The sequence below is a fragment of the Acinonyx jubatus genome, chromosome D3 (assembly GCF_027475565.1).
Source record: "Acinonyx jubatus isolate Ajub_Pintada_27869175 chromosome D3, VMU_Ajub_asm_v1.0, whole genome shotgun sequence".
Lineage (NCBI taxonomy): Eukaryota > Metazoa > Chordata > Mammalia > Carnivora > Felidae > Acinonyx > Acinonyx jubatus.
The window spans coordinates 57079966-57101746 of record NC_069392.1 but is presented as its reverse complement, the minus strand read 5'-3'; the positions used below and the strand labels follow the sequence as shown (position 1 = coordinate 57101746).

At 50.3% G+C, this 21781-nt stretch overlaps 1 protein-coding gene and 1 long non-coding RNA gene across 51 annotated transcripts in view; one reads left to right on the top strand and one right to left on the bottom strand.

Moving 5' to 3' along the window:
* Nucleotides 1–14859: 14859 nt before the first annotated feature.
* Nucleotides 14860–15573, bottom strand: LOC113602349 (uncharacterized). Its single transcript, XR_003423777.2, has 2 exons — nt 15341–15573; nt 14860–15111 (listed from the first exon to the last, which is right to left on the bottom strand). It is a non-coding gene; the product is annotated as an uncharacterized LOC113602349 (long non-coding RNA).
* Nucleotides 15574–15781: 208 nt separating this feature from the next.
* CELF4 (CUGBP Elav-like family member 4) overlaps nt 15782–21781 on the top strand; it is a 297439-nt gene continuing 291439 nt past the window's right edge. For 13 of the 50 annotated variants that reach the window (XM_027068853.2, XM_027068874.2, XM_027068850.2 and 10 more), the window contains exon 1: nt 15788–16407. In XM_027068853.2, the coding sequence (XP_026924654.1) occupies nt 16122–16407 (286 nt within the window). In that variant the 5' untranslated portion in view covers nt 15788–16121. Of the gene's footprint in view, nt 16408–21781 lie in introns of all 50 variants that reach the window. The other 37 variants (XM_027068854.2, XM_027068852.2, XM_027068851.2 and 34 more) reach the window with 10 other exon arrangements.

The window sequence follows — 21781 nt, the reverse complement described above, 5'->3', positions numbered from 1 at the left end:
GGACAAAATGAGGATCTGGTAGGAAGGAGGCAAAAGATGCAGAAGAGCTGCCAGGACTTGGTGACCAAAGGCTTCTGCAGGATGAGAGAGAGGATATGGTCAGGCACGCGTCACATCCTGGCTGAGATGACTAAGTGATGGAGCACTGACCAAAATAGGGACTTCGGGTGGGAGAGATCTTTTTCCTCATGAGAAGGGAAAATCCCTGAGTATGAGAGTCTCCTGACAGAAACCTCTAGCAGTTGTAAATAAGAGGCTGAGGCTCCGTAAGACAAAAGGGACTGGACATGTTCATGGGAACATCAGTGCATGACAGGGGATTGCCATCCTAAATGCGGTGTCCCTAGGAGACTGCACAGCATACAAAGAAGGCGAATTAAAGGACACAACCAGGGTAACCCCAACATTTAAGGACTGGGCTGTCGAGGAGACCAGCTGGAAGTAGATGGTAATCAAAGAGACACAAGGTGTTTCTTGAAAGAAAAAGAAGATACTGTAAACAAGTGGTTAATAGCATAAGATGAAGACTAAAGAGATAGCTACCTTGGTTCTGGCCAAGGGAGCTACCAATGACTTTCCTAAGAGTCATTTTAGTAAAGTGGGAGAGGCAACGGCAGATCTAAACGCATCATGGAACAAATGGGAAACAAAGAAGCAGAGAAAGCCAGGGGAACCACCTATTTCAAGACCTCTGGCAAGAACGGAAGGAGGGGAAGCGGCATCCTGAGAGCGGAGCAAGGGCAGGCCTTTGGAAACGAACTGGCCTGTCACACTGGGGAACTGTCAGGGATGCCTGCAGTGGGTGTAAATAGGGAGTGAGGGAGTGGCCCCTAAGCTCTGTTCCAAATTGGAGATCTGTGCCCCTCTGGAGAATGAGACATATCAAAACAGTCATTTCCACGGAGCCTGCTTAGGATTGGGAGCCGGACAGTGGCATTAGGATGTGAAGAATAGAAAGGAGCTCGTTCCTGTGCCTCTTGGAGACTAAGAGTGTGACTGTTCTCCCAAATGGGGTATCTGAACTGGAGGCCACACGGCTCAGGCTACAGTAAAGGACTCAAGAGGGAAGAAAGGCCAGGAAGTAACCAGTTCCATCCCCATGATAATGTCAGCCCCCCTCATCTCCACCCCGGAAGGGAGCCAGGGAAAGAGGACCAGGCTGAAAACAGATTGCATAACAGCGGTGCCAACCCACCCTCCTTCCTCTCCTCTGGGCCTTCCCTGAGGACTGAGACATTGCTCCCCTAGGATCCTGGCTGATAGGGAAGCAGGTAACACTCTGAGCCTCCACCTCCCCAAGTACGCGGTGGGCCCTGGGCCGGCCAGCTGCTGAGGCAGCCTTTCTGGGAGCCAGCCTCTCCACTTCCTGTGCCAGCCTCAGCTTCCAGCCCAGAAGCACTGGAGCAGGGAGGGGAGGAGGAAAGACAGACTGTTGGTCAAAGGTGGGGGGAGGAGTCAAAGAACAAGGAGGAAATAGCCATCTCTTACTGTAGAAGGAGTGTGTGTGTGCCTGTGAGAGACAGATAGAAACCTGATTTCTATATCTGACCCTGGAGCGAGTCACTTTGCCTCCTCGGAAATTAATTGTGTAAAATGAGAAAAGTGGATTAGGAGATGCTTAAGGTTCCTTTCAGGTTGAAAATCCTGTGTTTCACAAATTTTGCATCTGTATATATATAGCACCCCCAGAGGCCAAAAGCATTATCAGCACAAAGCGAATATAACAAACCCCAATGAGGAAGACACGCTCACACATGTGTCCCTGACAAACACGTGCACGCACACTCTGACACACACTTGTGTGCACACACAGGAGGGTGGGCGCTATGCTGTGCCTATAAGTGAGGAGAGTGGCTACAGCACTTTGGGACATTACACACAAAAGTTGCCGGACCGGCTTGCAGTCACACCTCTTCTACATACTAGTGAATACTAAATCTCAACTAACCTAAGCATTGGACAAATGAATCATTTTAGATTGTCAAGCTTTCTCAGTAGCTAAAGATTTACTCTTCAAATGACCAAAAGTAGTTTTAAAAGCAACCCCAGAGGGAAATATTTGGGGTATTTTTTTTAATGTGTATTTATTTTAGAGAGAGAGACAGAGAGACAGAGTGAGAGCAGGGGAGGGGCAGAAAGAGAGGGAGACACAGAATCCAAAACAGGCCCCAGGCTCCAAGCTGTCAACACAGAGCCCAATGCGGTGCTCCAAACCATGAACTGTGAAATCATGACCAGAGCCCAAGTCGAACGCTTAACTGACAAAGCCACCTAGGCACCCCAGGTTTTTTTGTATTATAAGTGTTCTAAGCCAATTCTGCCGAACCTGACCTCACTGTAGGTTCTTGATGGCGCTGGTTGTCTTGCTGCCCTTTCAATACACAGCGGTGTGCTGTGCCTGGGCTGGGCTCACAAAGTGGCTGACGAGGCTGTAGGATCATCCTCCAGTGTCCCTCGACCTTGTGTGTGATGAAGGTGGGGGGTGGGAATAGACAGACCACGGAAGCCTTCCCAGTTTAGAGAGAAGAGCCAGAAATAAAGACAAGGAAGGGTAGGCGGGCAGGTATCTGCCCAGAGTTGGACTTGAAGCAGGGAAAGGGGAGGGGGGCGAAAAAGTCACATTTTCAAAGGAAGCTGAAAGCTGGGGACCGGGCCCATCTCCTGCTTGGGTGGATCTGGGCAACCTGGGGCTACCACCCAGAGGGATAAAAGGAGAGTGGGCTTAGGCAAAAAAATGAGTTAATGTGAATTTCATCAATTCTTTCCCTAACGTGTGGGAGAACTCCAGAAGCTTTCTGGTTGTCATCTAGGGCAAGAAATGGAGTAAGAGGAGTGCCTGGATGGCTCAATCAGTTAAGCATCAGACTTCAGCTTGGGTCATGATCTCATGGCTCGTGAGTTCGAGCTCTGCGTCAGGCTCTGAGCATCGGGCTCGGTGCTGACAGCTCAGAGCCTGGAGCCTGCTTCAGATTCTGTGTCTCCCTCTCTCTCTGCCCCTCCCCAACTCATGTTCTGTCTCTCTCTCTCAAAAATAAATGAACATTAAAAAAAAAATTAAGAAACCCAGGAAGAGAATGAGGCAGGTGGGTGTAGGAGGAGCTGAGACTCAGGCTCCCAGTGATCCTGATGATGGCTGGAGCCTCATGTGCAAAGGAGCCTGCCAACTCCCACTCTGGGGTGCCCAGGATGGAGACCATGGCTACCAGACCCTAGGGAGCCCATTGAGGTCCCCAATGACAGCACAAGGACAACCCAAGGCCCCCTTCCCACCACAGGGTATGTAAGCTCCCCTCACCTCAGCTGCCATTTTGGCTGGAGAGGAGATGGGGAGAAGATCCTCCAAAGATGGATGGTTTGCCCACATAAGACAGGATTACCCTGAAAAGAGAGTGAGTGGCCCTTTATAAGCACTTTTGAAGGCTTTCTGTCCCCTTGACACAGAAGAGATGGGGCCCTGGGGCAGGAGAATAAAATGGCAGTTAGAGAAAATAAAGACCATGGCACGTTTGCCCCATCAATGTAGTCTCCAAATGCTACTGTAGGTGGCAGGTGGTATGGCTGGTTCTGGCCCCTGTGCTCACCTGTGCTGCCCCTGCCTGAGGATCCCTTCCTAGCCCTTCAGGAGAGATCTCACCCCTGGGCTGATGGCCAGATGACAGGGGCATTTGCAGCCTGAGAGTCGGGGCAGGGCTGGGAGATGACAGGGTCCGCACCAGGGTGGCTGGCCAGAAGCCAAGGCAGAAGGCCCACTGCCTCCCTCTGAACCGATGACTCTACGGTGGCATCCAAGAGGGAAGCCTGGCTCGTTCCTGAGGCACCAGACAATCCTCATGGCAGTTCACCTTCAGGCCAGCCTCAGACTTAGCCTGTAAGATTTGAGGGACCAGAGAGGGCCTTGGGCTCCCCAAAACCTATATCCCAACAGTCTTCTTGCTGAGAATCTGTTTCCAAGACAAAGAACTGAAAAATGCAAGCAGGTGTGAGGAACATTCAGGCAAAGGGTGAGTGAGCCTGGAAGGGGAAAGGAAGTGTCCCTGGGGCAAAGCTGGAGAGGAACATTCAGCCTGGGGCCTAGGTAGGTAGGTGGACTAGGCCACAGGCCTCCTGGTCCTCCGCCACTGACAGCCCAGAGCTCAGTGCAACCGCTGGTACGACAGCAGCCAGGAAGACCCTCTGCACACAGCAACCTTCAAAGCCTTTCAGCTCTCAGGCCCTAGGTCCCTCTAGCCTACAGTCGGGTGAGTCCTGAGTCTACTCACCTTGGGCCCCAACGGGCCACACAGCCCATTGTCACCACCGCACTCTAGATCCTGCACACACACACGCACACACATATGTGCTCGCTGACAGACACACAGAGACACATGCCAAGATAGCCAGCACTCAGGATAAAGGCCCTCACTTAGGGTCTGGACACTTTCTTTTGTCCCTCTGGTCACTTAATTAATAGATTCTGAATGGTGTGATAATACCAACACCCTCAGACTCTGCCCTCTCCCAACGGTGGCACAGGACCTACATGTCCTTTCACGGCCTAGGATCAACTTATGTCATCAGCATCAGCATCAGCATCACCACTATCATGGCCAGGTAGAGCCATAGGCATAATGCAAATGTCTACCATACAGGTAGGGGAGGAACTTGTCAGGAGCAGAAGGATCAGGCTCTGGGAGAGAGGCTTAAGAGAATATGAGGCAAAGTTCGGGGAAGGGGAGACTCGAACACTGACCGGAGCTCAGCTGTATCCAGTCTGTGCACAGAGATGCTTTGTGAATCAACACGGCAGAGGAGGGGCAAGCAGGGGGACTCATGATCTGCCTTCATGGGATCCAGGGCACCTGGTTCCAACTCGAGGGTCACAAGCATTCAGAGTAGTGGAGACCAGTGCTACTGCAGTGATGGAGCCGGCTTTCCAAAGGAGGGAACACTGAGCAGCACCACTAAGGCGGGGTAGGACTTGTGATGAAGACAGCTGACAGCACAGCATCAGGATTAAACAAGCGAACAGTGGAGTCAACCAACCTGATTTTGAATTTTTGCTCTGTCACTTCCTGGCTGTGTGGTCCTAGGAAAGACACCCAACCTCTCTGGTCTTCAGTAGCCTGGTATGTAAAATGCCAATGCCTCCCTTATAAGCCTGTAAAGGGGCTGGGCTATAGTAAGCAGGAGCATCAGGTGTGGGTAGACAAAGGCACAGAGGCTGAAATGAGACAATGCATGGATAGGGGCAGAGGAAGAGGATGGCCGTGGATGGCCCAGAGAAGTGGGGCACCCAGGCTGGATGAGGCTGTGGCTGGAGCAGGCTGCCTCTGAGGCCCCATCTCTGAAGAAGATGCAGCTGCGGAGGGGGACAGCCCTGTGGAACAGGTTGTCAGTCCAGCCCTTCAGGGGCTTTCTTCCCATTGGCCACGACTCTGACAGGGAAATCAGCAGGCTGGCGGTGCAGGCCTGGGCAGCGCAACAGACAAGGCCCTGGGGACAGCTTAAGTGGACAATAATTGCAGGTTATTATATACCGAGCTGCAGCCAAAAGCCAGGCGGCTATTAAGTGTGATTGGGAGAAATAATCAGGAGGAGGAGGATGGATGTGAGAACTAGGCTGTTCTTTCTGTTCTCAAGGCCGCTGTGAGTCCGGGACTGTGCAGAGGCAGGGACAGGGTGGGTGGGGAAAGGAGCAGATCTACAATATAAATACCCTGCATTCTGAGAAGCCATCCCACCCTTGCCTCTGGCCCTCCCCACTCCCCAGGAGGTACGGAGCAAGGATTACCATCCCCATCTCATAAATCAGAGAATGAGGTCCAGAGAGGGGAACCAGGTGACCCAAGGGCACACAAGTTTTGCCTGAATCCCATCAGAGCCTGGATTAAGCCCCCTCTGTTGCTCGATGGCCACAGAAGTGACTCCTGACATGAAACCCCATCAAGCCCTGACTCTGCTCTCAGAGGTTGAGCAGGAATCATCTCTGAACTGGGACTGGGAACTGTCACTAAGACCCAAAGGGGGCACAGATCCCACTGTGTGGCTGCCAGCTCATAGGTCAGGACAAGGGCAGGCAACAGGGAAATGGGGAGGGGGCAAGTTTATAACAATATCATTGGCTATTTCTTAGGGCTTTATACATTCATTAGATGCCTCTCTGGGATAAAAAGAGAATTTTATGCCAAGTGTATAACTGAGGATACCAAGCGGGATTACATGACCTGTCCAAGGTGGGACAGTGATGCTGTCAATAACAAGGCCCATGTGACAATTGCTGGATAGGGGCCTATAAACCACACCCCAGATCTGTCTATCGGAGAAGACCTTGCAGAGGTGACCCTAAATCTGCCTTCTGCCACCAGGCCAGTACTTGTGATTTTATCCCTGCCAGCCAGAATTTCCCATTGCATCAGGATGAGAGGTCGTCCTTTTCTTTCTGAGCCAAGGGTGGCATAAGGTTGTGGCCCAAGGGGTGACACTGCCCTCATATGACGTGTGGATCACACATCCCCACCCTTCTACCTCCCACTCCTCAGCTTCCCCAAGCCCACAACTCATTTTAGAAATAAAGATGACCAGCCTCGTCCCAGAAGCACAAACACCATGGGCATCTTCAAGGAGGTGCCCAGAGACCTTCATTATTTCCTATTGGCATTATTTTATACAGACAGCCCTACGCTGATGGAAACACCAATGGAGGCCAATGAGAGAATATGTATATGTCAGTAGGCAGTAGACCAACCCCTCTTACAAACACAACACCTCAGCAGATATCCAGGAAAGTCACGCACAAGGCTCAGTGCCATCCTCGGTTCTGATGGTCTGCCCCTCCTTCCCGGGATTGCCTCTCCCCAGCCAGGCCTCCCCAACCCTGGTCTGGAAATGACCCTGCTTTGGGTCACATGAGAGTAGAAACCTGGCGCAGGGAGGGATCAATTACATTGTGACTCAGCGAGAGGGCACAGAGCCAGGGAGTGAGTCACAGAGCTTGCCCACCCTTCCCCTTCCCAGGAAGGGGCAGCAGGAGGGGGGCAGTCATGCGGGCCTGTGTGGGAGCCTCCCATGTGTCCGGGTACAGGCTCTCCGACAGTGTGGGGGAAGTACCAGGTCTGTGCTACAGTGTGGGGCCCCTTCCTAAAGCTGAATGCAGGTGAGCGTCACTGAGCAGCCATGTTGAGAGAAACTCATGGGGCCCCTCCCCCAAACCGTTTCCTACAATATGGTACCCACAACCAGAGACAGGTTCCTCTCCTCTCCTCCACACAGTGCGAGGACCACTGAGGGGAAACTGAAACTGCCCTCTCCCTTAGAAAATGTCCGTGTCCTCTTACACATTTTTTAAATGCTATTTTTGGCCAGCTTATATTTATACCTGGAAAGGAGAGACTTAGTTTACTTTTGAATAAATACAATAAAAGTAACAGCTAATATTGATTGGGCACCTGCTATGTGGCAGGCACTAAGTTACCTCTTTGAATCGTTCATTATCTCTTCATGATAGCTGTACGCAGTGTTATTATGCCCATGTTTCCAATGTGGAAACGGAGACTCAGAGAACATGACTTATATTGCTGGTAAGCTAAAGATATATCTGGTCCTAGGGGTACCTGGGTGGCTCCGTTGGTTAAGTATCCAACTCTTGGTTTCGGCTCAGGTCATGATCTCAACGGTTTCATGAGTCTGAGCCCCGAGTCCGGACAGTGTGGAGCCTGCTTGGGATTTTCCCTCTGTCTGTCTGTCTGTCTCTCTCTCTCTCTCTCTCTCTCTCTGCACCTTCACCACTTGAGCTGCCTCTGTCTCTCTCAAATAAATTAATTAATTTAAAAGAAAAACTGACCGGTCGGGTTCTGAAGCCCAAACTCTTTCTATACACAATGTAGGCACCTTTGCATATGTGTATATATAGTATAGAAACTTGAGTCTTATATGCATATTTTAAAGGATTAAATGCCCAGTGGTATTTATAGACTGTATTTCTTTAAATTTTACCCCTTGAGCAAAATTTATATTAGTGTGTCTGTTCAGTAATAGACCAGAATTTATATATGTGTATATAATATATATATATATATATATATATATATATATTATAACACTTTGGAAGACTTTAAGCTTATTAAAAGAAGGCTGCCATCTGGAAATTATTTGGGGGAGGGAGTGGTTCTTGAAAACCTGTGGCATCTCCTTTAAATGTGACTAGTGGTAACAAACCTTCATCCTTTGGATATAGAAATGATCTTTGGAAAATGGGCCCAAAATAGTGCCCCTCCAGTTCAGCACATGTGTGTTGGGGGTGATTTCTCCCTTCTCAGCCATCCTTCATAAATACCCAGGTGCCTTTTTTGTCCCAGTCTTACACCACTGATCACATTCTTCCCTGTCATCAGCAACTGGTCAGCCTGTGGTCAGTGAGTCCCCACCCTGAGTCTTTCTTGTGAGCCAGCCCTGCTGTAAACCTCTCCTCCCAAGGCTACAGACCATCCCTGAAACAACAGCCTACATTCCTTCCATGACCTTCAGGGCCCAACTTGACTGCCCACGTGCCCTCTCCATCCTCATCACCAGCCTCTCCTTCCCTCTCCCCAGGTGATGTAGCTGAGGCCTCCTTGCCAAGCTCTTGTCTGTACCCAGCTGCTGGGTGAGGGAGCTGGGGCGGGGGGGGGGGGGCACCCAGGCAGGTGAGCCTGAGGCCCCCACATAACAACCCTTGGAAGATCTGGCCTGGTGTAATTGTCCTGCAGGCTCACCTTCCTGAGCCCCTACCCAGTTGGGGGTCTCCCTATACCACCAAGCCATGTCACTCCCTCATAGCATCTGCACCGTCCCCGGATGCTGAATGTCTTAACCAGGGCTCTGGCTGAAGGACTGCGGGCTGGACTTGGGGGGCCTGGCTGCAGTGGGAGAATTAACATTAAAAAGCCTGTGTAGAAGCCGTGTTTTCAGCAACATTATCAGAGAAATCGTGGCCATGAGAAAGTGACATTTATCCACAGCATTGTGCATGTAATAAATACAACTTACTATTCCAGTTTCTAAAGTGAGCCCAGTGTCTGAAAACCTCAGGGCTCATGTACAATAAATTAACATAATTAAAAACTAATTAGTAAAACATCACAATTAAAAGGACTTGCTGCGGCAACACCTCTCAGGTAAGAAGAGGCTGCGTAGTGCCGGCAGCCAGTACCTAGGGCAGGCCCCAAGAAGAGGCCGTGATGCAGGCCTGGCCCTCCGGGAAGGCTTCCCGCCTCCCCCCCCCCCTCCCCAGGAGCACCTTGAGAAACAGCCTTGCAGCAAGTGAGGACACCCACTTCGGGTCCAATGCCGCCACCACCAGAGGGGCCGCCCCCCCTCCCACGTATGCTGGGGGAGGGGCCTCCGCCAGCCCTCAGACTGGGGCCTCTCTGTTAGCGGGGCTCCCATACTACCAGCTGGCCCGACGTGCATTTACTCATTTAATCCCCACAACAATTTTAATACGTTCTATTCCTCTTCCTATTTTACAAATGAGGAAACTGAGCCACGGAGAGGTTAAATAACCTACCCAAGGTCATAGAGCTAGTAAGTGGGAGACTTTGAAGCCAAGGAGTCTGGTTCTGCCAGCTTTACCTAAGTGCCGCGGTAAAGGCACCTGCTTCTGTCCGACTCAGTGCTGCCTGGCCAGGGCTCCCTTTGAAAACATGTGAATTATTTGGGGAAGATAAGGAGTAAATTCCTAACCCTTCCATGAAACAAGTTAATTTTATCTACACCTTTCTGTGGCCCATTTTGACCCTCAGTCCCTGCTCTCCTCTTATTTTTTTACATGAGAACTGTGAGTCAGCCTCACAGACATGGCACTGTCTCACCTTCTTGGATGTGATGTGAGGAAGGAAAGGAGGGTGGAAGAAAGGACAGTCGTCTCCATTTTCTGGAGGAGAAAGCTGAGGCCAGGAAAGCCATAACTCAGGTTCCTCCTGCACTTCCCGGCCCCTGCCCATGCAGGGTGCCTGGGCTGCAGGACTCCAGATCCCTTTACCCCACTTCTTGGGCTGCCTTTCCATTTCCTACCTGTCCTCTGCAAAAGTGAGGAAAAGCCCCAGTTGGCAAAGAAGCAGAGAACAGGAGCATGTTCCCATGCCAGGAACAAGGAATATCCATGCTGACCACCCAAAGGCCTAGAGACTCCCCAAAGCAACGCCCCACCATTGCCCAGAGCCCAGGAGTCCCCACAAGACCATAGCCATATGTCCCTGGGGCTCAACCAGCAAGGAAGGAAGCCCGAAGGCCCCTCTCTTGCCAGCCCTGGCACTTGTCTGAGCTATAACAGGCAGCCCAGTCCCTTCTGGGGAGCTCCTGGGTTTCCTAAAACACATAGCATCCTAACTCAGTTCTCTTCCTCCCTCCATGCATTTGCTCGCCTGGCCAGGTGTACTGTTGCCTCAGGACAGGACAAGGGGATCCTTCGATTGTCTTCTCTCACTGGCTGGAGGCTGCTAAAGTTAACTGAGAGAAGGTAGGGACCCTTTTCCTCTTCCTTTCCACCTCAATTAGTGCTTCTTGTATCACTGAACCTTCCCAAATTATTCACAGAGAAGTCCTAAGCTTGTGGAGAAGACCAGAAACAGACTTCTGAGGCTGCCTTCAAAGCCGCATCTTGCCCACCCCACCTACTTCCACATATGAGCCCACTCTAGAAGCATCTACCTTCTATCATGTGAGAACCCACTACACTCACCAGACCTGGCAATTCCATCCACTGCCTCAACCTCTCTCCTCTCTTCCTAAGCTGACACCTCCACCTTCCTATAGGGCCAGAGTTCTCTCCATCAGAGAGCCTTCCGGGGTGCCAATGCCTACAGAAGCTGCAGCTTCTCCAGGTTCCCAGGGCACACATCACCAGCACCTTTCACTCTACGCCTTGGTGGCCTCATGCCCTAGTGTGGTGGCTCTTGTCTGAGTCAACCTCTTTGCCTAAATCCATGAGCTCTCTGCAGAGGGCAAGTGACTCTCCTGGTCTCCAGCCTCCCCCCACTGACCTCTGCAGGTCTGGGCTGAGCAGTCACTCCACAGAGACACTTAGTGGTCTGGTCTCTGGAGAGACTTGAGCAGACCACAGCTCTCTTTTTAGCTTGTTCTCAACATAGCCTTGGAGAACCAGCTGCTTCTTGCCCTCCTGGGCCTTAGGCCAGGCCATCACCCAGCTCTCTGGCCATCTACCACCTTCTGCCTCTTGCCTTCACAAGCCCTGCTCTCCCCCAACAAGGCTGCTGCCCAACCCCTACCCTCCCATCACAGATTCTCCCACACAATTTGGATTGTTTTCTATTTTCTTGCATGTGGAACTCCTCAGGCCTGGAAGACATTTAACCATCTGTTGCCATTTGGTGTTCTGGGGCTTTTCACTTGGTACAACTTTGGTGTCTCTAACTAGACAGTGGGTTCTTCCCAGTCCTGTCCTTTCTCTGCTGCTTCCAGGGGGAGACTGGAAGCATTCCGTGAATACAAGAATGACCGTGTGGTGATGTCTCCAAGCCAAGCCCTGCAGCCCAGGGAGGCTAAACTGCTGTGTGGATTCTAGATGGATTGTTCTCATCCCTGGCTTTGAACTTCTTCTGGAAGAGAGTCTGCCTAGGCCCCTGCAGCTCCCCATCCTTAGGACCTAGACGAATGAATACAGCATCACCCCCTCCTCCAAGTCAGATTAGCCATAGGTATCTAGAAATTCCATTCTGAGCACCTACTGTGTGCTCATGCCTGTCAAGAGAGGTTGCAGAGGGTGAAGAGGGGCCAGATTACTGGGCTCCTGCCTTCCACCATTTCCCAATCTAGATGGAGAGAGAAGACTCATAGGCAGGAGAGCCAAAGCAGGTCTCAGGGCGTGTGGCCACGGCCAGGGCTGCAGAATGTGGTTCAGTGGGTGCCAGAGAGAGGAGAGTGATGGTGGCTCCACTGAAGGGAAGCTGAACACAAAGAAGGTTTCCTCCTCCCTTGAGGGGGAGGAGCAAAGGGAAGTGAGGAGCAGGAGGCAATGGTAAGGCCTGCAAAACTACACCATCTGAGCCAAGATCCCCACCACACAGGTCTTCCTGACATCCCTAAAGATGAATCAGCAACAAAATGTAAACCCCAAACACAGAGAGAAAATGAGAAGCAATTGTTCCCAACTCCCTTTTCCATTTGCCGGCCTTCTCTCTCTCTCTCAGTGGATGGAATAATTGTGGCCATGAAGTGGCACTTGAAGAAAAAGTTTTAAATCTGTTTAAATGTCACAGTGAGTAATACTTTGCCCCCATCTTTCCCTAGTTACATTTCTCTTTGATGTTCTAAGGTTAAAAAAAAAAAAATTAGCTCAAGTCTTTCTAGAATATCAAGGGCAAGGATACCAGAGAGCCAACCTAGCCACATTCCTTACTATTTTCTTTGGGGTCCTGCTCCTTTATTACATTAGTTTGAGACACCTGTCCATGTTGTTTTATCCCCAGTACTCTGCGGTGGCAAAACAGTGGGAGCCTAAGAGATCCAGCTCTGTGCCTTTAAGAGATCTATGCCTTGGCAGAAGCTGTTTCTGCCGCTGTTAATACAAGGTAGCTCAGTTATATGGGGCCTGGTGTCCTGGTGGCTTCTGTCCCAGCAGTGTGGGGAGAGGTAGGGCATTTTACCACATAGGTGCCAGAGAGCTGAGAGGTGAGGAATGTGTTACCCCCTAAGGGGAGACAGTCCAAATCCAAAATAAGCCATCCTCAGGTGGGGAGACAGGGGAGCGTGAGGTACCTTCCCTAGGGAAGACGGAGCTCTCCACAGCTTTGGGTCCACATGTGGAGAGAGACAGGGAGAGGGGGCTGTGGTGCAGGGGGCACAGATGCAGTCCTGGAGGGAGTTGATGCTATACCTTATGGCAGTATTTTTGCAGGTATCTGAAATAACCAGACGCCCCCTTCCATTAACAACTCCACTCTCCCACTCACTCCTGCCCAGGGACTGCTTTTATTTATGTATTGGCTATTATTATTAATAATAAGATGAATAATGAAACACCTGTGAATAATTTACTTGGACCTGGGCAGGGCTGGGGTGGGGGCAGGAAGAAGTGGAAGATAAACCACAGCTGCCCTCCCCTGTGCTGGCGCCTTCTTTCCCAGCCCCCACCCCCACCCCAGCTCACTTCCTTCTCTTCCCCCAGACCTAGCTTTGCTTTAAGGAGGTGGTAGGGAGAGAGAGAGAGAGAGAGAGAGAGAGAGACCTCAAGCAGGAATTACTCTCCTAAACTCCCCTGTTATGGCATAAAATACATCCCACTCCATTGTGATATCCTGGGAGGTAAGCACCACAAAATGATGTTAGAGGAGATATTTCGGACAAAGATACTGGCCTCTGCTGATGTGTCCTGAGGGGAAGGGGAGGAGGGGAGTCTCAGACTGGTGCGCGCACGCATACACACAGCCAGAGTGTGGATACAAACGGTCTATGTGCACAGCCACACTGCACCCACACAAGCACTTACACACAGTCCTGATAAGACACAGGCACACACCTCCAAGCCACCAGCTCAAACCCTCTGTGTGCCTACTGGGGACATGCCACCTTATGACAGCACTTCATAGGCACACCACGCACACAGCTACCTTGCAGAGAGGCCCTATGTGTGAGTTTCTGTTCGATTCCATCAACTCTGGCGATTCTTAGGCCGTCATATAACACTGGATAATGTAAGCCCAGAACCGAGTTATGAATCAACTATACTTACACACGATTCCATCAAGAAAAGACAGAAGAATCTTAAAATGAAAGGATGAAGTTCCACAGCTCTCAGAATTGTACTTGCTGTTTGGTCACTCGCCCTGGATCCTCAGGGAGAGGTGTCCCAGGTGGGCTTGGGGCCTGGGGCTGCGAACCTCGGGGCCTCCTCAGGCCTCCTCCTGGCGCTGGAGAGCTCCGCGTTGTGGTTGTACCAAACGGGCTTGGTTTCGGTATTCAGGCAGCTGGGGTCTCATTTCTTTAAATAAAATTGTAAACATATTGTCTAATAACATCATGTAATCCGAGGGTAAGAAAAGAGAAACCCAGGACACTCGAAGGGGGCCGGTGGGGGTCCAGCCAGAGTCAGGCCGGCAGCTTTACCCCTGAAACTCGCAGGGGAGCGGGCGCGTTATTTTAATTTGCCCGGCTTCTGAAGCCATGGAGAAGAGGCTGCCCTGGAAAAGCAAATGTGGGAGAGGATGAGGGGCAGGTAAATATCATTAAAATGAAAATCTGCTCTCCCAACCCAAGTTCACCACCAGCATTCGCCCCCAGAGGCGGGGCTGCTTGGACCCGGCTCCCGCGCCGGCCACTCCCTCTCCTGCGCGGCCGAGGCTCTGGCCCCCGCGGGCCCGGTGGGGAACCCGGCAAAGTCGGGCTGGGCGGCCGGACCCTTGGCTCCAGCCCGCAGACGCGACTCCGAGCCTCGCACTTCTGGAGAGGGAGGCGCCGCCAACGAAGCCCGCGGGGGCAGCGCACGCCGCGCGAGTCTGGGTCCGGCCGCAGTCCGGATAGCGATTCGGGGGCTTTATTTCTTTGATGGTGAATTAAGGAAAAAATTTCAATTTGAACCGGTAACGCGGACGAGGGCCAAATCAAGCCGGTCCCTCGCGCTGGCTCAGCGACCCGGCACGGCACCCAGATCCCTGCCTCCTTCCACGGCGGGCGAGCCGGCCGAGACGCCCGGCTCCTACCTTCCTCCCGCCAGCCGCTTGCCGGACCAGCCGACGCGTTTCCGGGCGGGGGAGGCCGTCCGGGACCGAAACACCCACCTCCAGCCTTCGCAGGCGGGCTGGGATAAGGATCGGGCCCCGGATCTCTACGCCCCGTCCCCCCGCCCCCCCCCCCCCAGCGAGGCCCAACTGCTCCCCCAGTTCCGACCTCCCAGGTGGCTCGGGTGGCGGCAGATGCCGTGCGGGAGGGCGAAGATTTGGGGCTGCTCTGGCAGGTTGGGGATTCGAGGAGGAAAAAAGCAGGGAGACACGGAGAGAAAGAGAGCGCGCGCCAGAGAGCTCTTGTCTACAGATTTATCCACATAATATATATTTATGTAGCTTTTTTTCTCTCGACACTGATCAATGCGCACTCGGATCGCTGGGCGGACTCCCTCCAAGCCGACTCGCTTTTTCTAGTCTAAATAAATAAATAAATAAGTAAATAAATAAATAAATAAAGGGAACCAGATGGGAGAAAAAAGCGCCCATTCCACCTCCGCCGCCGCCTTCGCCGCCGCCCCGCCCGCCATCCCTGCCTTTGCTTCGCCCGCCTGGCGCCCTAATAGAGCGCAGCTCGGTGGATAACGCCCCCCTACATACCCACACGAAAATGAAAATCAATGTTTTAAAAATACAAAAAGTTGCACCTGCTGCTATTACAAAAAGAACCCCCAAAAGGCAAAGAGGAGGCCAGCAGCCCCGTTCCTAACGGGCACCCGCTCCCCGCGGCCGCCGGGCCCGGAATCTCAGCGCCTCCCGAAGAGCCATGCGCCTGGCGCTATTTATAGCCGGGGGCTGTCTCGGACTGTACCACCGCCGCTCGCCGGGGCCGCCGACGGGGAAGGCGCGGCGGGGCCGGCGCCGCCCCACGCCGTCCTGCTCCCGGCCGCCGCCCGCCGCCGCGCGGGAGCCCCCCCGCGTCTCGCCCTCTCGGGGCCCAGCGCCCCCCCTCCTCCGCGCGCGCTCACTCGCCGCCCCCACCCCTGGTCTGACTCGGAACTTGAACCGGTCCAGCCTGTTTAAACGGAAAGGACAGAGATCCTGTCTGTTCAATGTAAAAAAAAAAAAAGAAAAAGAAAAAAAAGAGAAAAAGAAAAAAAAGAAAAGAAAAAGAAAGACAGAAAAAAAGAAAAGAAAAAGATCAGACCGCAAAAGAGAGAGAGAAAGAGAGAGAGGGAGAGAGAGGAGAGAGGGAGGGAGAGAGAGAGCGGGGAGAGGAGAGAGAGAGCGCGAGCGCGAGCGAGCGAGAGAAGAGAGGAGAAAGAGAGAGAGCAGAGAGCGAGAGGAGAGCGAGGTGTAGAGAAACCGAGGGGGAGAGAACCCGAGTGTGTGTATGCGTGTGCGTGTGTGAGCGCGAGCGAGCTTGCGAGGGAGAAGAGCGAGAGAGAGTGCGAGCGAGAAAGAATAAAAGGAAAGAAGATTTTCTCTATGTATATAAAGATGGCCACGTTAGCAAACGGACAGGCTGACAACGCGAGCCTCAGTACCAACGGGCTCGGCAGCAGCCCGGGCAGCGCCGGGCACATGAACGGATTAAGCCACAGCCCGGGGAACCCGTCGACCATTCCCATGAAGGACCACGATGCCATCAAGCTGTTCATTGGGCAGATCCCCCGCAACCTGGATGAGAAGGACCTCAAGCCCCTCTTCGAGGAGTTCGGCAAGATCTACGAGCTTACGGTTCTGAAGGACAGGTTCACAGGCATGCACAAAGGTGAGTGCACCTTTCCCTCCCAACTTTGCCGGGGAGAAGGAGCGGGCGGGCCGGCCGGCCGGCCGGCGACGGACGAGCGGGAGACGGCGCGAGAGGGAGCCTCGGGCGGACGCCGAGGAGGGAGGCGCTCGGGCAGCGGAGACCAGGACTGGGGTGCGTGGGGAGCTGTTCGCTGGGGCAAGGCTGGATTTTGGGCGAGGAGCTGATAGAAGCGGTGCGGTGGGGAGAGCAGCGGAAGCAGAATATGGAGAGAAAGAGAGGATCGAGGGGAAGCGGGGCTTGGATTTTTGGGTGCAGCGACTTGAAAGACTGGGACGGGGACAGCTGCACCGGCCGAGCCCGGGACGCTGAGCAGACTGGCGGGCGCTCAGCGGGCCAGGGACCGAGGGTGCTGTCCATCGCCGTGGTGCTGAAAATATTAAGAGATGGTCTCCTCCTTCTCCGCTCCGGGCCAGAGTAGCAGGAGCGCAGCCGTCTAAAAAGAAGAGAGGTGACAAATTCAGAGAGATATTTTTATTTCGCTATCAATTTAACAGTAAACTCTCCCTGTCGAGCTATGTGCCTCAATAATCCGGTTGTGGTGTGAGTGGTGGGGGAGGGGGTGTTTGATGTTTGAAGGAAGGAGGGACAAAACCTAAGGCAAGAATTATCAAGGAACCAGCCATCCCCTGGGTGGAGTGGGGGGTCAGGGAAGCCTGAATGATCCCCTTCTCAGGAAAGCGGAGCTTTGGGGGAAAAATCTGTGTGTGCAAGATATGCATTTTGAAGGGTGTAGCCTAAATTATCCCAAACTCACCATGCAGAGAGCTTATAGTACATTATTTCTCTCCCTTGAAGCAATCATTGCTAGTGAGTGCTTGGGGGAGGGGGAGACAGAATAATCAAAGAATTAAAACCCAGCAACTTTTTAAGAAAGTGGTCATGAGAATTGTCTGCAGCCTGCCTGTTTTCTCCTTGTTTTATTATCTTTAAGGCAGATCCCCAAACGTGTTCAGTTGTAGAACGTGTGTGGGTGGCTGGTGGGTGACGAAATTAGCCCAGTGCTCCGCTCCCTAACAGTAATGTATAGGATGTGCAGTGGGGATTAATCCGGGCTGGAGCTGTGTGGGCAAGTTAAATGCTTTCTGAGAGAGATTGATCGTCAGGCAGGGAAGGAGCACCGAGCTAAGGAAGTTGTAAGGGATGTGTATGGACGTTCCGTTTTTAATAAACAGTAGTGTGGAGAGCCACTGAAGATGCTGTGTTAGAGCTGGTGGTTTTAAAGATGAAAACACACACACGCACACGCACACGCACACCCACCCACACACAGAGAGCAGCCTCATCCTTGGCCACAAATGGGCTATGAACAGAGCTGATCCTCCGGCACATTAGGTGCAGAGCGCAGAGCTGTCTGGCCCTCTAAGCAGCAGTGGTTTTCACTATCACAACCTCCCTCCCTCCTCCAGCCCTCCCTTCATCCGAATACTAAGCAGAGCTCCAAACTCTTCATAGTTGGAGTCCCAGAGAGCAGTTTTTATTGGCTTTAGCATCTTCCAGCTTGCCTGCTAAGGAGTAAATCTTAAAGTTAATGGCATGTTGAGTAGCACAAAAACACAGCAGAATGGAAATATACTGGGTTTGCTGGGGTGGGGTGAGGGTGGGGGCTGTAATGGAGAGACAAACCAACCTTTATCCAATATGGAGAAAATGTCTGTCTGATCAGAAGAGAGACTGGAAAGGTGAAATGGGGAGGCAGTCTTTGAAATAATATTTCTTTCCTTCCCCCCACCTCAAGTCAACCGTATCTTTATAGTTTTTCCCTTTCCAATCAAGCTCTCTAGAAGCTAATCAAGGTTTGTATCAAATCTTTGTCATTCTAATATGTCCCCAGATTTAAAAATAGTAATAATGAAAATTTAAAAAGCATAAATAGGGAAATCCTTTGCCCATCTTAATGATCAGTTCTTGTGATGATTTAAATTTTTAAAGTTAAAAAAAATTTAGAACCCACCAGAGGCAAAAGACAGTTGTGAAGAGCTGAGCTTCTTAAGAGATCCGGGTTTGGAGCACTTTATTTACTTCTTTATTTCGAAGGAAGATAAACTTTAACAATATTCCTTGGTTTCTCCTCACGATCCCTTGCTGGTATCATCACTATGTTCTTGATGTTATTTGGACTCCCTTGTACTATAGCAAAGAAGTAGAATTATCATCATTTGCATCAGGAAGCCAGAGAAGGTTATATTATAGCTTTATCATATGTATCATATATATACTATATACACATATCTGGCCAGGATTTCTAGGACAAGCAAAACTTCGTTTTCTAAATAATTCTTCCCCTAAACTGGCTCAGTCAGTGGCAGGCAGGCCCGTTGGCTCCGGCATGCTTGGTGTCTCATTGTCGCAGCCCACCCTTCATAGCCTAAGCATATATATCTTTCCCTATGAAACTTCCTGCCTCTCTGTCCCTTGGATTTTTATAGGCAGGGTTGGACCACAATGTCTCTAACAGTGCCTGGAAGCTCCAGGAGAGCTGAATAAATGAAGCATTCTCTGAGGTCTGGTTTATTCAGTCCTAGAAGAGTTTGAACTCCTCCTTCAGAGATACAGCCTGATTTATTAGCTAATCCTGATAAAATAAGCCTCCGGCCACCTTAAAAAATTACTCGCTTGCCATTGGTGATTAATTACTGTTAAGTCAAAAAGCATGATGAGGCTTGAAGAATGAGGGTTGCATTTGGCTTCTAGATTTTCCCCAACTCTAAATTGACAACATGAGGCTAAGGATAGAAACATGCCTTTGTTAAGCCTGGTTTCGGGGCATATTTGTGGCTCTTTCTTTCCCCTTCTTGAATTTCTAACTTCTAATGAATCATATTGGTATAAAATTGAGAGACATGACAGGATACTGGCCTCCAGTGTGGATGGCATATGCATGTTATTGGCAAAGAGAAAGAAAGAAAAAAGGAGAGAAAAAGAAAGAAAGAAGAGAAAAATAAGTAAAAATTAAATTAAATGCATGAGATTTTAGGTGGGTATCCATTTGTTTGCCACCTGCCATTTCAGGTAACTAAAGAAGGAAGGAGTTCTAAGGGTTAATGGAATACCTGCCATGCGTAGAGTGAACCTTAAAAGGCAATTACTCCAGTCAAATTGGGAGTCTGTGGAGGAGGGAGTGGGTGGGTGTTGTGGAGCAAACCCAGCCGTATCAGAGAAAGGCTGTTGGGCTGGGGAGGCAGCAAATAGCAGTTGTGGACTGGGGTAATTACTGTAAAGGTAAATCCACCCCCTGGAGACTAGAAAACACTTGGGCAGGGGTGGGGAAGATCTGGGTGCTAGGCAGAGAGAGAAAGGAAGAAAAAAAGCCCAGAATTACAATTCAAAGAAATAACACCCAAAGAAGAAAACCTAGTTCAATGCAAACTCTCCCGGCTAACTCAGTGTCTTCTTTTCTGCCCCCATTAGAAGCACTTTGAGAAAGATTGTTTTTTCCAGGCTCCAAAGAGAAAGACATTGTACTATTGATTAAAGAGGAGACAGGCAAACTCCCCGGATAGCAGCACAAGTGAGCTGAGGACCAGTTTGGTCCCTTCCTATAGAATTTTTCTCCCTTGGGGAAGGGAAGAGGTCATCCACTAGTCTAATTCTTTCCTTATCTCACTTTACATTTATTTCTCTTTTCTTCTTTTTATTTTCTGGAGAACAAACAGCAGTGACTGAAAATACATACACACGCATTCCCATGCCTGCTAACACACACACATACGCAGTCGGTGGATCACACATGAACAAGCCAGCAATCCATTCATAACTTTGGTCTTGTCTAGCAGGATAGAAGGCAGCAAAGACTGAGTTACTGGGAGACATAAAGACTAGTGCTCTCTGGATAGCCATATTATAATGCATTATCTTTGAAGTCATTTAAGTCCAATTTAAGTGGTATTTAGTATAATATTTATGAATTAATGTTATCTAAACATAAGGCTGTCCCCAAAGGTTTAAACAGCCTTTACTACTGATGTGTGCTTGTTCCCAGAGCCTGCGATGCATTTTAATCTAAACACCTAAGTCCATATCACAGTCCCTCTTGTTAACCAGTCAGAACAAATCTGTGCCTGGGTAACCACTCTGCATTGAGATTTCCCCCTACCGCGTCGAGGAAAACCTAGTCTACTGGCAGCCCCAGGGTGCTCCCAACCCAGGATCCACAGCTTCAGGGACTTCAGCCCCTCATACTTTCACACTACATCCAGAGGGAGGGTGGGGACAGAGTAATAGAACCTTCTGTGGACTGAGCTCTGGAGAGTATTTCATTTAAAAATATACTCATCACCCGATACACAACCTCTCATTTCAGCGGTACCTGACAAGGAAGTACCTGAAGCCCCTTGATTTGGGGTGCAGCTGGGAGAAAGGGAAATAGCAAGTGTCATGATTGTTTTGGTGATTCTTGACCATCTTCATAAAACTGTGCCTTATATTTTCATTTAAGATGTAGCCATTTTCAGAACATCAAGTTTCCACCGCTTGACTTTAGCCGGGAGGGCTCCTTGTTTTTTTCCTTAGGTAGGTGAATTAAAGCCAGTGAGGCTCTATCTGATTTCTGTTTTCAAATGAGTCTAAGAGACAGTGAAGCTGAAGTATCAGCATGGGCATCAGCTCAATTCAGATGAACTTTTAAAAAAAATTTACTTTGAAAAATAAAAATTCAGTCTGTCCCGGGAAAGACACTCGTAGAATGACTGGGCACACACCTATAGTTTTTAAAAGAAAGATTTGCCTTGTGAGAAAGAGGTATGGAAAATGAGATAAGAAAAACATTAAAAAAATTCACTAAAGAAAATAAGCAATAGTAATCATTGCAAAACTAAAGTAAACCAAAGTAACAGCCCCCATAAAAAAATCTCAAATCCCAGATGTTTGTAAGTATTCTATTTAGGAGCAAAGAAAAACATTATTGGGAAATATTTGATTTATTGAAGAGACTGGTGGTTATTTGCTGCTTTACATAATTTTATTTATCTTTTGAAGAGACTTCTTCAGAATCAACGCACAGATAATATGCACATGTGCACGTATATGTATCCATGTACAAGCATGACTAAGTGCATCCCACACATATGGGAGCCAGGGCTGGCCTAGATTCCACTTCAATTCAACAGGGAGATGTTAACACTCTTTTCCCCCCTCAGCTTTAATGGGAATTCTAGATTGGGTTGAAAGAACCCCCTTGGCTTACTTCCACTCTCTCCACCTGCTCCAGTTGGCTGGATGTTTGTGGCTTCTCAAACACAAAACAAAAGAAAACAAAAAGAAAGGCTTTTCTTGAGTAAAGTCACAGCTTGAAAACAACCCAGAGGAACACAATTACAAAAAGGTATGCCATAGA